Source organism: Prosopis cineraria, unplaced genomic scaffold (genome assembly GCF_029017545.1).
Source record: "Prosopis cineraria cultivar Desert tree isolate PC_DT_omini unplaced genomic scaffold, ASM2901754v1 PC1, whole genome shotgun sequence".
Lineage (NCBI taxonomy): Eukaryota > Viridiplantae > Streptophyta > Magnoliopsida > Fabales > Fabaceae > Prosopis > Prosopis cineraria.
The window spans coordinates 32,027,007-32,043,434 of record NW_026555332.1 but is presented as its reverse complement, the minus strand read 5'-3'; the positions used below and the strand labels follow the sequence as shown (position 1 = coordinate 32,043,434).

Below are 16,428 nucleotides of genomic sequence, written 5' to 3'. Positions count from 1 at the left end.
AGTCCAATTCCATAAAATCCGTCAGGAAACGTATTCCATGATATAAAAAAAATTAAAAAATCGAGTTGTACTAACCTCTTCGTTGACTAAAATTAAAGAAATCCATTGTTTGCCTACGTCATGTTCCAGTTCCCTTTCAGCAAATATATATAAAGAACCCGTACCCTGATGTGACCTCTATTATCACCAATGATCAATGCTCTTGAAACAATTGGTATGTCCTTGAATTCCCAAATGCTCTTTCAGTTGAAACAAAATCAATCAATAACGAAAGGAAGGATTACATCCTATCATTTTCCTAGGTTTAGGTATTGAATCATTAAATTTTTTTGATCAACTTACTATCCTTGCAAAAGGTTGCTTCCGTTCAGATTGTGCCACAATTTTTGGGGCTTTTGAAACTTCGATACCTACAACTACTTGTCCGCAGCAAGTCTGAAGGCGACACTGTTTCCAATCCGGTGACGAGCAGTAATCAAAGAGTTTAGAAAGCACTCTTTTAGTATATAGAACCGTGACCCATGGCCACAATGTAGTACTGTTCCTACTCCTTCCAAGAAACACTGTAAGAGACGTAGCTGGTTCTGCTTTCTTCACGCTGTCAGATATATAGGCTATTATATCCATTATTACTCTTAATATAGCTTCTTCATTGTTGAGAACGATAACCCAAGAAATATATACACAGAAAAAAATTATATTGATTAGTTTCTATAAAAAACAGGTTGCACAGTCCTAAATACTATTCGCCGACCCTCTTTTAACTCTAACATGAATCATCTTACAATTTCTTTGTATCCATTTATTTTATCTCCCAACATGAGGGTAACAAAAAACCAACCCTACATAACTATTACAGAAATTAACTCTATTTAATATGGTAAAAATAATGTTACAATAATATCTCCGTTGCCCATAATGGTATAACTTAATTTATGTTTTATTCATTAAACCCATTAACGGGTGCATTAATCCGTGCTAAATAGTAAAATCATAAAAATAGGCTTCAAGGATCAATAAATTAATTACATTTATTTACTTCAATATCTATTTTATGAAAAATCTATCCAACCGTTATCGTATTTCTCGAAAACAAATGTCACGTGTTATGTGATTAATTGAACTCTAATTTCATTTTAGTTATTTCACTTAATGTAACATTTCATACGGTAAAAAATTATTTTCATTTAACAATGAAATATTTTCTGCTCAAATAATAAAATAATTTTAAACAACATCTCATTTATTAATAACACTCATTGATATAATTTACAACATTAGGTTTTAACACTACATGAAAAAAATATAAAATTAAAAATATGTCTTTTATTTAGTAATACATTGGTGAAAAAATGTTGAAAAATCAGGGTGTATAACAATAGTAATTTTGAAAAAGTCTATTTAAAGAAATTCTATTTTTATTAAAGTATGTTATATTTTTCTTACAAGTGAAACATTTTTAAAACAGCTTTATAATTAGAAAAAAGGACAGTATTATGAATGAATATTTCATCAATTAATGCATCAATATATCTTTTGTATTGAAACTTAATATAATTTAAAAGAATTAACAACATTAAAAATGATATGGCAGAAGAATGGTTTTAATATTTTAGCCATCAAACTATCCGTGCAACCCGCGGGTCCCAAATCCTAGTTGTTTAGTAAATAATAATACCAAAGGGAGTACCCTTATGTATTGATTGACATGAATCAGGCAATTACGAACTCGCTGAAATGCTAACGAAGAAGAGGAAAATGGGAGACGGGAAGGAGGCAGATTCGAGCAAAGCAGCACAAAAATGGCCTGTCATCAAACCAAAAAAGAATCTCCAGATTACTCGGCTTAAAGATAGCGATCTGTTTACGGTAACAATTTTAACCTACATCCTCCGAAATCTTTTTTGGTTTTCTGTTGCAGACATGTCCATGTTCGACATCTTAGCCCGATCTTTACTGAGTACAATTTGATGGGGGTCTCATAAGATAATAATGAGACCTGAGCTGCGTTCCATCCAATTCAATATATCATAGTTTCCTCCTTCCGCTTTTCACTTGATTGAGAACAAGAACACTCACCATAGCTAACTTTAATACTTGAATTCTCAAAAAGCCATGCCAGAATTAGGACCATAAGAGGAGTACATGTCTTATCGGGATTCCAATCCTGCTGGTTAAAAAAAAGCGATTTTACCTTATGATTTTCAATTTGTAGCAGCAGTAAATGAAAAATACGTTAAAAGGACGCTACTCTTAGCTCTAATGTTTTCCCTGTTGTTTACTGAGTGGAGTGTAAATATTGGCCGTGGATTCTTTTAATTGCTTCTACTTGATCCGCATAATTAATAGGAGATGGAAATTTTCAGTGTTCGAAAGCAATTAAAAGGTTTACAATTACGAAACTCTCGCTCATTTGCCACGCATTATCTGTTTAAAATCTTTCTATAAGCTTTTCTTATTGTGTTAACATTTTGTTCAAGATATCAGGTTCAGGGCTTTTTCTCATCTTCTGAATCAAAGACATTCGTTAAAGTAGCAGAAGCAATTGGCTTTTCTCATCAAGGGAGTCTTGGTCCAGCTAAAGGTGAAGCTTACAGGGATAATGATCGAATCTCTGTTCATGATCCTGTCCTCGCTGCTACAATTTGGGAGTCTGGACTCTGCAAAATATTTTCGGATATAAGAATTCGAGGGAAAGTTGCCGTTGGTCTGAATCCAAATATCAGATTATATAGGTCAGTATTTTTTCTTCTAGTTCGTGATTCCCTAGGTTACTTTTTTCCTGAAAAATTTTTGAAAGCACTACTTGGTTGTCTAAAGATTTTTTTCAGGACGCAAGATTCTCATTTGGTGTAGTCTCCTTGACAAATAGTAAACATTATCACCATGAATTTGGTGTTGAGGTAATTGAGATGCATTACCATCACTAATGACCTTGTGCTTTTGCATTTTAGGTACAAAGTTGGTCAACGGTTTGGACGTCATATTGATGAAAGTGTTGATCTTGGAGAAGGAAAGCGCACTTATTACACACTGCTAGTGTATTTGAGTGGTGGCCTTAAATACAGTCCCAAAAATGCAATAAAAAATCCAGGCGATTTGTCTGTTGATCCTCTAGTAGGAGGAGAAACTGTCTTCTATGGTTCAAGAAATAGTGTTGTGGCTGAGGTAGATCTGTAAATTTTTTTAATAGAAATATGGATATAAATATTTCCTTTCCACTTCAAAAGAACCTCAGAATTTTACTTTGTGCAAATTCTGGAATGTGCTGTATGATTTGAGTTTTAATACAAAATTGACTTTATAGGTAGCTCCTACTGAAGGGATGGCTCTCCTGCACCTTCACGGAGATAAATGCTTGTTGCATGAAGGCAGAAATGTCACAAAGGGTGTCAAATATGTTTTCCGCTCAGATGTAGCATTTGCTTGAACAATGGTACATATCTTGTGTCCAACTATGGTATATCTTTTTAAGGATTTCCCCTTGTTAACTGATCACTAAACTGGTACATATCTTGTGCCCAACTATGGTATATCTTTTTAAGGATTTCCCCTTGTTAACTGATCACTAAACTAAGTGTATTATTGTTATAATTATGATTATTAATGTTGGTGCAATGCAGTAATTCTTTTCTGTATGGAGATTAAGGACTTTGATCATTTACTGTTGGTAAACAGAACCAGTAATTAATTTTGCAGTTTTAGTTTTACCTCCTATTGTTGGAAAATTACAATGTCCAAAACTCAATGCATCCAACCTCCGACTTCTTAACTTTCTTGTGAATGTTCTATTTAGTTGAGTTACACGAAGGAGTGTGCAATGCTGATGGAGGAGGTTTTAATTTAGGGAGATATCTTATGAATGTCATTGTCCCTGACCTGTTTTATTCTGTTCAGGTTAGATGTTTATATCTTTTTCTTACTATGTTTCATTATCTTGAAAACCATAAAACAATTCCAACTTAAACATTTTTATCAACCATTTCAAATTTCAAATAGACAATAAAAATGTTCACTGGAATTTGATATCTCTGAATTAATTTATAAAAAGTTCCATGAGGACACTGGTAAGCTGAGGTATTATTAGTCCATCTCATGATCTTGAATTTATTGACTGGACCTCTGACTAACAAGTTTGACCCTCAATATTAAAATAATGAAGTGATGTTAACTGATTCTGTATTTAAAATATCACTATTGTGGAGTATCGGTTTCATATGATGAAACAGGTTTGTGGTTCATAAATATGTAAGGCTGCGTCACATAAATATGTATGTAAGGTTGAGGTGCTCAGGAAAGCTTAGGGATGATTCTAGGTAAAAACCATTACATTAAATAATGTATAGGCATATAGGAAGTTGATTTGATCAGTTTGTTCATAAGAACTAAACTAGCTGGTTAACCTAGTTGCTGTTATTATGTAAATAGCATACCAGTCAAACATTTTTCACTCTTTAGTATTCTGTACGAATAATTTTACTCAACATATTTTGCCTTCAGTTAAAGTTTAGGTTATTGTAATTAGTTTGCAGCTTATGTTGGATTACCGTGCTTCAATGATAAGCAAGGGCACTTTCAATGTCAGTCTCTGTTTTCACTTTGAGATTTAGCTCATTTGATGTATGTTTTTTTTAGAATATTACCACTAAACAATTTTTTATGTATTTATTATTTTTTTAAATAGAAATTTTTTTATCATTTTTATTTTTAAAATTATTTTGTCCATCTTCTGTATTTTGTATCAAGTGATCCCTTAAAATGTCTTTGGTGCAAGGATTGGATTGAGAAAAGAGAAAGACATAGTGGGGAGCAAATTTTAGATTGCCTTGTGTGAATGAACATATTTCTGAACTTGATATGGTCTTTCCGGCAATACAGATAATTGTGCTTTCTGCCTAAGTTGCCATGAAATTGCACTGTTTATACGATAAGTGCCTTCAAAAAGGTCCTTTTACCCTTGATTACTTTGAAAGAAAAAGTTTGTTCAAATGTGAAGTATATATAGTTTTTAATCTTTTTACCTCAATTAACAAAACTAACATTTTAATATTTATAGCAACAGCCGTATTTTGGTCATTTTTTCACATTTCATTTGTGTTCTTATATTATTTTCTTTTTACCAAACATACAAATAAAAAAAAAATGTTATAACATGAGTTTGGATTCTAATATTTCATTAGATTGTCAATTCGTTTTTCTGATTCTTTTTGGATACAATTATTTGATATCCCATATTACTAGGTCAGATTTGATCAGCTTGGGCACTTTTGAGAATTGCTCTTCCAATGTGATTTTCTTTCATTCACGTTTGAATCGTTGACCCTCTTCCCCCACTCCCCCCCCCCCGGCGGTGGGGGGGCTGGGGAGAAAAGGAATTGATTCCCTTCCACTTAACCACTGTTCGTCTTTTGTTCTGATTTTTATTTTCTCAAGAGTCTTTTCACTCTACAAAGTTGTAACGACATTTGGGCTCTTTGGCTTTGTCTTGGCATCCTGTTTAGTTGAGTAAACAATTGTAGTAAATGCTGCTCACACACTGACCCAAGTAACCTGAGAACCCCAACAGGACCTAGCCAAAATTAGCTGGGTCAAGTCAAGCATAAATGATGATATTTTTATTGATTTTCCTATTCTTTGATCAAGTCTGTTACTGCTGGATGTTGATTCGGATGGTTGAGGCTCATTTTTGGTCAAAATAGCATTAGTAGCTGTTGTTAATTTTTTTTTCTTTTGGTTGATAAAACAAGGAAAAACATAACTTTTGGTTCTTGCACTTTGCTCATGTTTTTCTATAGGTTTCTGCATTTTCTTGTCTATATACTAGGTCCTCACACTTTTGTTTTTCAATATTCTAAATCCCTAAATGAACAAAGTGTAGGGACCTTGGAGGGACTTAGAACATCAGGGAAAAAAAAAGAAAAAAGTGCAGGGATTTATAGCAAAATGTAAGAAAAGTGTAAGGACCAAAAATTATGTTTTTTCATAAAACAAAGTAAGCTAGTGGGCTATACAGAACTAGTAGTGCCAGCACAATCCTTCTCATTGATATCCTTGAGAGCTGCAGGGTGAACAAAGTGAAAACCCAACAAGGCAGAGAGTCCACACTTAGCCAAGCGATCAACAGTTTGATTTGAAAATTGCCTAACATGCTGCATTGTAACTTCCCACTCCCTACTAATGAGATTATTGGCCTCCATAATGACTGCTCGATCAGCATAGTTGGACTTAAAATATCAGCATTTAAAAGATCCAAAGCTTCTAAATGAATCAGTTTCTAGAATGACTTTCCTGTACCCATGATTTCAAGCAAGCTTCATTCTGTGAACGCAAGCCCAGAGCTCTGCTGAAAGGCTGCCTCCTTCATTCATGTGAAAAATAAACCCGACGAGGAAATGACCTGAGGAATCTCTGATTAGACCTCGACATGCAGAGTTGGGGATATGTGCATGAGCTCCATCCACATTAACCTTAACCCATTCATCCACAGATGGCAACCACCTGCCCATATTAGGCTCACCAACTGCAGTGTTGACAATAGTTATTGCTGAGAGCCGAACTTGGGCTTCTATCATACTAGCGATAGTAGCATGGGCATTAAGAATGATACCAGTGTGCTGAATCTTATTCCCTTCCAAGATAAACATATTCCCACATCTCCAGAGCCACCAAGATAAAAGCATGAAGAGAGCTCCCCAGTTCGTGGGCTTCATCTTCCACCCCGCTACTGCAGATGGAGCAAGTGTCTGTACAAAGACCCCTCTTAAATCGTGCAGCATTAGTAAGATGGCTCTTTCAGGTTGCCAATCAGATGAAAGTCTTACATTAGACCTTAGCCTTCCGTATCTTCATCAATTAGGTGCCTACCATCTGTTGATTTTTTTATAAAGCAATGAGATGTTGGTTTATTATTGCCATGATGCTTTTGTTACGGAGAGAATATATTTTCATCAATTATGTGCCTGTCGTCTGCAACAACTGCTGTCTGTAGTTCATGGATTGTTGAATTCTTTTCCCCACATCTAGATACAGTATTTGCTAATCGGAAGCACTTTCGCTGACCTTGACTTCCCTTTAGGAATCCATCATTCAAATAGGGTAAGAGCTGGTTTGCTGTAAAATCTTATAATTGTCCTTAGTTTTTGTTAGATGCCACATGATCATGCTTTGTTTTGTATTTTGATGTAGCAGTTCTCTTGGTCCCAAATTTATTCAACATAATCCAAGTCATTGTTTGAGTGGATAACAGCTTGTGCTTCGCTTTAATGTTTTCTGTGATCTATATTATAAAACCTGTGCATCACGTCTTAATATTTACAAAATTTTCTTATTGAATTATTAAATAACCCTCAAGTGTTTTACTGAAAGGAAACGAACTAAAACTAGGTAACTCTTGATTTTTCTGATGCCTTATATAGTGGTAAATAACCATCAAGTAAGCAGTCAATATTTAAATGACACCTTTATATTTAACAGTTAAAATGCGTTAAATAAAACTAAAAATAACCATCAAATATAATTTTTTATGTAGTATTGTTTATTTTTATTAAAGTATAGCGTGCATTGACGGAGGGCCAAAATTAACATACACACGCATGTATTATAAAGCTTTCGTAAATTTTACGTGATCATAAATATATATCATCTATATGATATTAAAAAAAAATTGAAAACGGCCTCTGTCCCTCACTCCATCCCTGCAAGTGATTTGAAAATTTTAAATTCATCTTTTATTGAGCAACCAATTACATTGAGTGAAGCATAGAAGTAACAATATTGTTATTCTCGCATGGTCACATCGTTGTAAACCATAGGGATACATAGTGGGAAAAGACGAGGCGGGGGAAAAAAAAACTGTAAAATCATCATAGTGTCTCAGATTGTCTCTCTCAATTCACAACCCTGCAGTTAAGTCTCACTTCTCCATTTGCAGAGGCGCCCACGTTGCCAAGTTTCAACATGGAATGAACAAACTCTTTGAAGAACAAACTTTGATCGTAAGAAAAAGCTTCAACAATCCATCTGGTCCTGTAATCTCCAACTATTGCTTGATCTGATATAAACAATCCTTTCCCAGCAAGCAATCTCTTGTAATAGTCATTATCAAACACTGAAGCTGTTGAGTCCAAGAAGTGTCCTGCATTATGGCCCCTGAATAATGGTTTTTCTGGGCATTTCTGCTTCAGATCTTGAGCGAACTTAGAGTCTAAACTCGGATCAACGTCATGCAACAGACTGAAATTCCTAAGCCGAGCTTCGAATGAAGAACAGTGTGAAAATCCCAGAGTGTGACCACCTGATAGAGTGACCAAATCTTTGACGTCTAATCCTCTTGAAGCGAAGCTCTGAATGAGTTGGCTCACATTTGAAGAAGGAGCTGGTAGGTTTCTTGTATCAGATGCTTTTGACACTCTTCCATCTTTCCTTCCTTTCAAAACGTCCCAATATGGACCTCCAGACTGTCAAAGAAATCACCAATACAAATATACATGATTAAGCACAACACTGGAAATTTGGGTCAACCCACCTGGCTCAATTGGTAAATTGTTAAATCAGTATCTTGACTACTTTAATAAAATGCTTTATTTATGATTAATTCAAAACAGTTCAGCTATTATTTTGGCCATTAACCTTTAAACCAGTACCTTCATAAGTTTAATGACTAATTTGGTTTTTAATATCTTGCAATGCACGTATGTATATAGGATAATGAAACTTTTAGTACCTTAAATTTGTCTCAATTTGATCCTTCAAATTTATTATTTTTTTTTGATTTAGTCTCTTAAATTTGTGTTAGTTATTGATATAGTTCTTATTGTTTAAATATGAGGTAATACTATTAAAATTTGTTGACATAGATAATAGAATATTAATGGCAACCATGTGAATTGACAAAAAGGATTGTAATTAGTTAATTAGTTTAGTAGGAAAAAAATGGACTCTAAAATTAAAAAAACTAAAATAAAATGAATGCAATGCAAGGGAAAATATTAATAAAAGTTAAACTGATTTGATGGCTAATTTATTCTCATTTAGCTACATATGTAAGCATTTAAAATATTTTACACATTAAATTAATTTATGAATAAATTTTTTTATTAAATCTTAAAGGATTAACATGATAATTTTTTTAAAAATAAAGGATCAAATTCTTGAAGGATCAAATTCTCTTATTTGTTTAAGTCTACTCATATTTGGATAACATAACAATTTGAAAAAACATTACTAAAGGTACATGGGTGAAAAGGAATGGAAGGACACCACATATTTTAACTCAAAACTCAAATTTATGGGTCCTTAGCTTCCTCTTTATTTTATATTAGGTATTAAGTTCAATTTTATTTGTGGAATTTCCCACATCTATTTAAATCAATTCATATTTACACAATCTAACATGTGCATATATATAGAGAGAGTGAGAGCGCTCTTGAAGTGACGAGATGAGTGTGAATTACCTGGACTACAACATCTCTTGCGGCAATGGCGAGTATATCAGCACATGAAACTGTGCGTGGGCATGCCTTTTCAAGCTTGGCTTTAGCTTGGTCGATCACATAGAATGATCGAACAGAGATGTTTGGGGGGCCATCTTTCTCTGCTTTGTTTATTGGAGTTGAGTCCAATAGTATTGATGCATCACAACCCTACACGAAAAAAAAATACAAGCTAACCAATTATACACACACATGCACAGGCTATTCATATGGGAAGAAGTCTCATATCAGATGGAGTTGGTTTAAAAAGATAATCCAAAAATTTTAATGCCTTAATTAAGCATACCCTAATGAAACAGTCATGGAAGAACATCCTCAATATACGAGCTGGAACTTTCGGGTCATATTTTGAAGAGTTGAGAACTGTCTCGGATATGATTGTTTCCAACTCAGGACATGTTTGATCATAGTAGTGTGAATAAAGCTCAGCTTTAGACAATGAGGGAAAAGAAAGAAATGCCAAGAAGATGAATGTGATCGGAACGACGTGTTTTGGTGACATGATGATCATGGCAATAAGATGTCAGAATCTGAAACAGATTAATCAGACACACTCAGAGGAATTTGAAACTGAAAATACAATGATAAATCTCCAGGAAAGTCTAATTTGTATATATAAAGTGAGCCTTGCTCACAAACAAATGCTTAACGCAGGACCGTTATACTTTGAAGCCACTCAATGATGAGATGGAATTGTGCAAAGTTAGTTGGAGACCAAGTACCTGAGCCGCCAATCAACAAAACTATATGATATGAACGTGTACCAGAAAAAAGTACAACATAGTTAAGGTTGGCACTTTTGTGTGTGTGTGTCTATATTTTTGTTGATTATTATAACTAGGGTTCTGTTGGATTGCATATATCAGGTTCAGTTTAGGTGAGATGTTATGTTAGTGAGGAATGGTAGAGTGCAAGATTTGCTTTAATGTCTTGGCTAGCTTTCTTTTTGTTTTTTTTTTTTTTGGTGGAAAGGTTCCAGAAAGACCAACTACTAATAGAATGAAATAAATTTTACTTCAAGTATTCTTTCATTTTCTCTTTCCAAGAAAATTGGGAAATGATACCTGCAGGCCATATTTAACTTTTAGGAAGTCATTTTATATATATATATATATATATATATATATATATAATTCATCCATATCGTTTAATTTTTTTTCTATAATTTTTCCTAACATTTTTTTTAACAAAGTTCAAATATTAAAGCAATGCGTACAATCTTCCAAAAAAAAAAAAAATCTCGTATATATTAGTATAATTATTATGTTTATTTTCTCTTCCACACCACGAAAGATATTTATATAGTTGTTATATGTATGCATCATTTTGGTTATACACAAATTGAATTGTTAGGAAAACACAAGTTATGATTGAACTTCTTAGTTCTTACTCCAACTTTGATTATTGCATCTCCTTTTGCAGCTAGTTATGACATTTAAGGGTTGATTTCGTATGTTTAAAAAGGAAAAAAAAAAAAAACTTGAAAACATTGTCTTTAAGGGAAAAATTTTGTCACCACATCTTAGTATTAGCGAATATTTCCTCAATAAAAAAGTTCTAAAATCCTATTTCAACTGTATTTATATGTTAATAAAGAAGAAATTCTACGTCGTTTTTTTTTTAATTTTATTAAATGATCAAATTGATGTATAGCAAAAATTTAAATCTCAATATTGTATAGTGAAAATTGCAAAATATTCTTTTAACCAACCGACATTATTTGCTTAACCAATACTTTAACCTATTATGAACTTTATTGACATGTAAATAGGGGAAAAAAAAGTTAAATAATGTCCAGAAAAAAATATAATTAATTGTTTAGAGGAATTAAGCTCCTTTCACTCAACTCAAGTATAACTAATTGTTCTCTCCCCTTTTTTAAATAACAGTTTCCAAGCAATAATTGTCACTTCAGAATTTCTACAAAGTATTAATAATTATATTTTTGACGAAGTTACCCTACAATTCGATGAAGAAAGAGAGAAGACATAGACTATTAAAAGAAACATAACAAATAAAGGTATTTAAATAAAATATCATTGCATCTTATTATAAAGAAATTTTTGTATAGACATGATGCATCACATCATTTATACTATTCAATCAAAATATATTATATTAGATGACTATAAATATAAATTGAATTTGTTATTGATAATGATAAAAAGAGAAAAGACAAGAAATAAAAAAAAGGCACTCTAATAAAAGAAAAGTCATTAAAAATAATAATATATAAGATTTTATTTAATAGATGAATTAATATAATTTTATTAAATAGAATATAAATAAATTGATATTCGAATCCATGCAAAAAATTTTCCTTATTACAAGTTAGACTATTTATTATTTTTTTTAACGGGCCTGAATAATTAGCTCCACAGTGACTATTGTTAGAAATGCAGGATTATCTCTCTTTCTCTGTTTTTTTTTTTTTTTTCATGATTTTGTTTCAACTTTCAATGTCAAAGTTTGCTCTCCATAATTCAAGAATCTGGATTTCCTCCAATAACCGGGGAATTTAACAGAAATTTCTTTATTTTATTTATTATTTATCTCAGCATCTCATTTCCTCACCTTTCCTTTACTATTCTCTATCTAAGGATCCATACCTTTTTTGGTTTTTTGTTATCTAACTAACACTACTATAAAAAAGAGAATATAAAATAGTTATTTTTCTTATTATTTAACAGTTATGAACTATTAAGTAATCCGACGCTGAATATTCTAGGACTCTTTATTCAACGATTTTTAACTGTTAAATATTATCCATTTATTCAACATTTTTTTTAGTTCAAAACTATTGAATATCATGACCCAATTTTTTGCATTGGGCAAACTGCATTTCTACCAATTCTCCTACATTGAAAATTACAAAATAATATTCCAACACCCAGACCCAAATTCCAGTCAATAATAGTCAAGTATATATATAAATGTATAATGAATTCCTATAAAAAACTTATATACAACATGAAGTGCTTAAATTAAACCAATTAGTGGCTAAAACATAAAGCTACAAATCCTAAAATTTGCCTAAGTTTCCTGACTCTCATTACTTCTGCCTATTCAAAATAAACCATGCTTCAAAAATACCATGTACTAACTCTTCAAGGACTTATTCCATTTGAGAATAAGTATACGTGTCACAGTATGCGTCCTCATAATACTATATGCAACAACAACAACAAATTAAAATCATGTTTATTAATGAAAACTAATATAATATTAATGAATAGGAAGACAATATATATTATATCATTTGGAAGAATTTCAATTGGAGCATATTGGATTATGTCTTTCATGAATTTCATGATAGCGTACCTATAATCGCTGACTTTGTCTGCCTGCTCTGGACACTACAATCATACAATGGATAAAAATCAAATAGTTAATTAATAATATGACATGACTTATACAGTGACGTTGCTAACATAATTAATGATAAATACATATACCTTGACAACTGTCCATGATGCTACTGTATCAAATTGACCACTTCCCTTTACTAGTTGTCAAAATTGTCGATCAACATCAGTGCAGTACATGACAATGGCCCTAACGTGAAATAGAAAACTTGAGATGAAAAATATTCATAGAAAAAGAACAAATTACATACATATATGTAAAAAAATTAATCAACTTACTAATTAATTATTTCTACAATATGGAATTTGTTAGAGGGATGGCTACTACAAAGAGGGTCAAGGTACCACACCCTCCCTAAAGTTGGATTGACCACAAGTAATATCCAGTGTCCCCTATGACAAAAACTACAATTAGGAAGTATCATATAAATAATTAAATTTTGAATAAGTTAAAGTGAAGCATCATAAAATAACTTACCTTTCACAATAAGGTGTTATGAATATTGTGTTCTTGTCGGCACCATGTTGCTATAAGTACTTTGAAAGCTTTTGAGATATTTTCAATCCTTGCTTAGAACTCATTATGTCATGGTCATAACGAGAGACCATATAAGGACTGACAAATATAATCCTTCATGCTATATCTCTTTCGGCAAGCATGGTAGTATAGAGGTTTCTTAAATGTCAAAATAAATAGAACAATAAATGATTAAAAAGAGTGTGTGTGTGTGTGTGTGTAGCTAAATGTTTAATGAAAGGTTTCAGAAATATACCTCATATACAAGTTACATAGGGTAGTAGTAACCTTTGCATGGTTGAATAAATCATCCAACACCTCATTGTTGACTTGGTCAAAAGACTGTGGATTAGCATACACGTTCGCAAGGAAAAGGAGCAATACTCCTTCTTGCATCTCAGCATAGGTCTTAAGCAATTGTTGATTTTTGTTGGGTGCAACTTGATGCTTAGAGGCTTGAGGCTGAGGGGCTTTAGGCAAATTGGCTTAGGGGAGAACCAGTGTCTTCTAGGAAAATATGATGGATTCTTTAGATTTTTTTGAGGTCTTCTTATCATTTTCCCTCTTTTGCTTAGTAGTAAATGCTGTCATAGCCTCCAGTGCTTTCTTTCCCACTGGCTTATTAACAGGCTAATTTTTCCAACATATAAGATAGTTAGATATCAACTATAAAAAATGAAAAAAAGTTAAGTTTCAATTATGAGTTTAACAAATATACCTTTGGAGATGGTGCTAAAATATGAAGAAGGCCATACAAAAAGTTGAGCAATGCATCTACTACTATCCTTGTATTCGGAGTGGGGTAGCATTGATCATAATTAAGATCCTTAGCTCTTTTTAAAGAGATTTTCACTGTCCCTTTAGGGATGTGTTCATTGTGAAGTATCACTTGTCTAGTAATGTTATACATGCACCCCCAATGCAATCACAAGTCCGTCTTTTGCCAACAATCAACGTCAACCTCACCCTACACAAATTAAAAAAAAAGAAAAAAATTATGTAATATGAATAATAAAAGTAGTATTATGTGTAAGACTATAGTAAAATGAATAATAATACATTAGGTAGGAGTTGAGATAGGACTATGCAACTATCATTCACATTAAGGCTACTATCAGCTAGTGGAAGCCCAACTTATGCTAGCTCAACAGCATGTCTATGAGTCTAGATTGTTCTTGTATTTGTTGCGATTGTGCTAGTATCTACTGCTTCTATTTTGCTAGCTCTTGCTATAACTCTTAAACCTCAATAGAAGAAGTAGCCTTTTTACTGCGCTTAGACCCATCTCTAAAGTAATCTTTTCTTGTGACTCAAAAGCTGATGCCTAAAAAACAATCAGGATGGTTAGTATTCCCTAATGCCTTCTTCAATATATCCTCATCAACAGTTTGAGTGCCTTCTAATGCCTCCTAAGTTAAAGTCTCTTTTGAATAACATTATATCAATATATCATTAATACTTACTATTGTTTCATCAACTGCTTTTGTTTTGGGTTATCAATATTGCCTTCTTTATTTTTTCAAGCCTCAGCCCAAATCCTACCACGGGATATAGAACCCCCCAATACTTTCTCTTTTTCAATCAAGCCCTTTTCAATACCCGCATATCCCTTATGTCCAGTCTTATATGTATATTCATTTTTCTTCACTAGCTTTTTATTTTTGGTGCTTAATTCCTTTGAAAAAACACAAAACATGACAAGTCAATTAATATAAAAAGGAGGTGACAACAAAAGCAACAATACATAAATAAAATAACATTACTATTACTTTGAACTTTGGATTGTGATGTGAGTTGATAAAAGCTTTCCATTCATCCTCACTTACAATTGTCAAAATGAGTGAAGGAACTGTATATACCCTCTATGTCAAGGTTTACCAAGAATTTACAGGTAACAAAACTTTTAAATGATCTTAAGGCTATCCCATTGCTAGTATAGCTTGTGTAAGAGAAGACATGTTTGCTTGGACCTTATACCAGCCATCTTAATCTATCAAGAACTGAATTAGGTTCAATATTGTACTTCCCTTTGATATGCTCTTTTAACCAGTGAATGAACTATTTATTGTGCAATTTAATGATCTAACTTTCTAATCAAAGATGGTGCTGCCTTTTTATCTCTGCCTTGTGAATTTTTGCATACTCATCAATTTTTGGAGAGTTGTACAGCATAAAAAGGTGTACTTTTTTTATTGGTCACTTGAGATAATGATGACTTTTTTCTCGTTGTTTGTTCTATAGCTTTATTATCAACATCCCTTAAATTATTTAAGTATTGACTGTAGAAGTAAATAGCCTCTTCATTAATATATCATTCAATAATGTAACATTTTGGTTGACCCTGACTTTTCAAATACCCTTTTAATACTTTCATATTATGCTTAAATGGGTAAATCTACCTTAAATAAGTAGGGCCGCATAATCGTATCTCCCTTACCAAGTGAATGGTTAGGTGGATCATAATATACAAAAATGTAAGAGGGAAAAACATGTCCAACTCATATAATGTTTGCACAATTCAGCTTTGCAACTTTGTTAACTTGTCAAGATTAAGTACTTTACTATAGAGGTGCCTAAAGAAGTAACATAGCTTTGTAATTGTACCTTGCACATTATCAGGTAAAATACCATGTATGGCCACTAGAATAAAATTCTCCACTAAAATATGGTAATCATGAATATTTAAACTCTTAACTTTAGGTCCTTTATTGAGATAAGATTTCTAACATTTGAAGACTAGCCATCTAGAACCTTGACTGTAGCAAGAAACTCATATAAACTTTTCTTTTCTTTTTCAGACAGTGTGTGAATTGCTACTTGAAGAAATGTGCGAGTTCCCTTCTCTTGCGGTGCCAATTCTTCTCTTATCCTCATTTCAACCATGTGTAACCTTGCATTAATGTCATCCTTAGTCTTTGTAACATCCTAAAAATTAACCTAAGATTAATTAAGTTAATTTAGAGCAAATGAGTAATTTTGGAGGAATATTTAAATATAAATATTTTTAATTAGAAGATTATTATTGGATTTAATTTAGATTAAAATCCTAAGTTAT

The 16,428-nt window shown here is 32.5% G+C and overlaps 3 protein-coding genes across 3 annotated transcripts; 1 reads left to right on the top strand and 2 right to left on the bottom strand.

Moving 5' to 3' along the window:
• The first annotated feature begins 1,702 nt into the window (after positions 1-1,702).
• Positions 1,703-3,626, top strand: LOC129290747 (uncharacterized). The gene is made up of 4 exons (XM_054927681.1): positions 1,703-1,869; positions 2,488-2,735; positions 2,955-3,168; positions 3,308-3,626. The coding sequence occupies exons 1-4, from the start codon at positions 1,738-1,740 to the stop codon at positions 3,428-3,430; spliced, it is 717 nt and encodes a 238-aa protein (XP_054783656.1). The 5' UTR covers positions 1,703-1,737; the 3' UTR covers positions 3,431-3,626.
• A 2,379-nt stretch (positions 3,627-6,005) lies between these two features.
• LOC129288183 (uncharacterized) lies at positions 6,006-6,776 on the bottom strand. Its single transcript, XM_054924662.1, has 2 exons — positions 6,327-6,776; positions 6,006-6,224 (listed from the first exon to the last, which is right to left on the bottom strand). Exons 1-2 carry the CDS (start codon positions 6,774-6,776, stop codon positions 6,006-6,008), a joined length of 669 nt encoding a protein of 222 aa, XP_054780637.1.
• A 928-nt stretch (positions 6,777-7,704) lies between these two features.
• Positions 7,705-10,169, bottom strand: LOC129285161 (peroxidase 66). Its single transcript, XM_054920737.1, has 3 exons — positions 9,778-10,169; positions 9,453-9,641; positions 7,705-8,456 (listed from the first exon to the last, which is right to left on the bottom strand). Exons 1-3 carry the CDS (start codon positions 10,000-10,002, stop codon positions 7,887-7,889), a joined length of 984 nt encoding a protein of 327 aa, XP_054776712.1. The 5' UTR covers positions 10,003-10,169; the 3' UTR covers positions 7,705-7,886.
• Between the last annotated feature and the right edge of the window lie 6,259 nt (positions 10,170-16,428).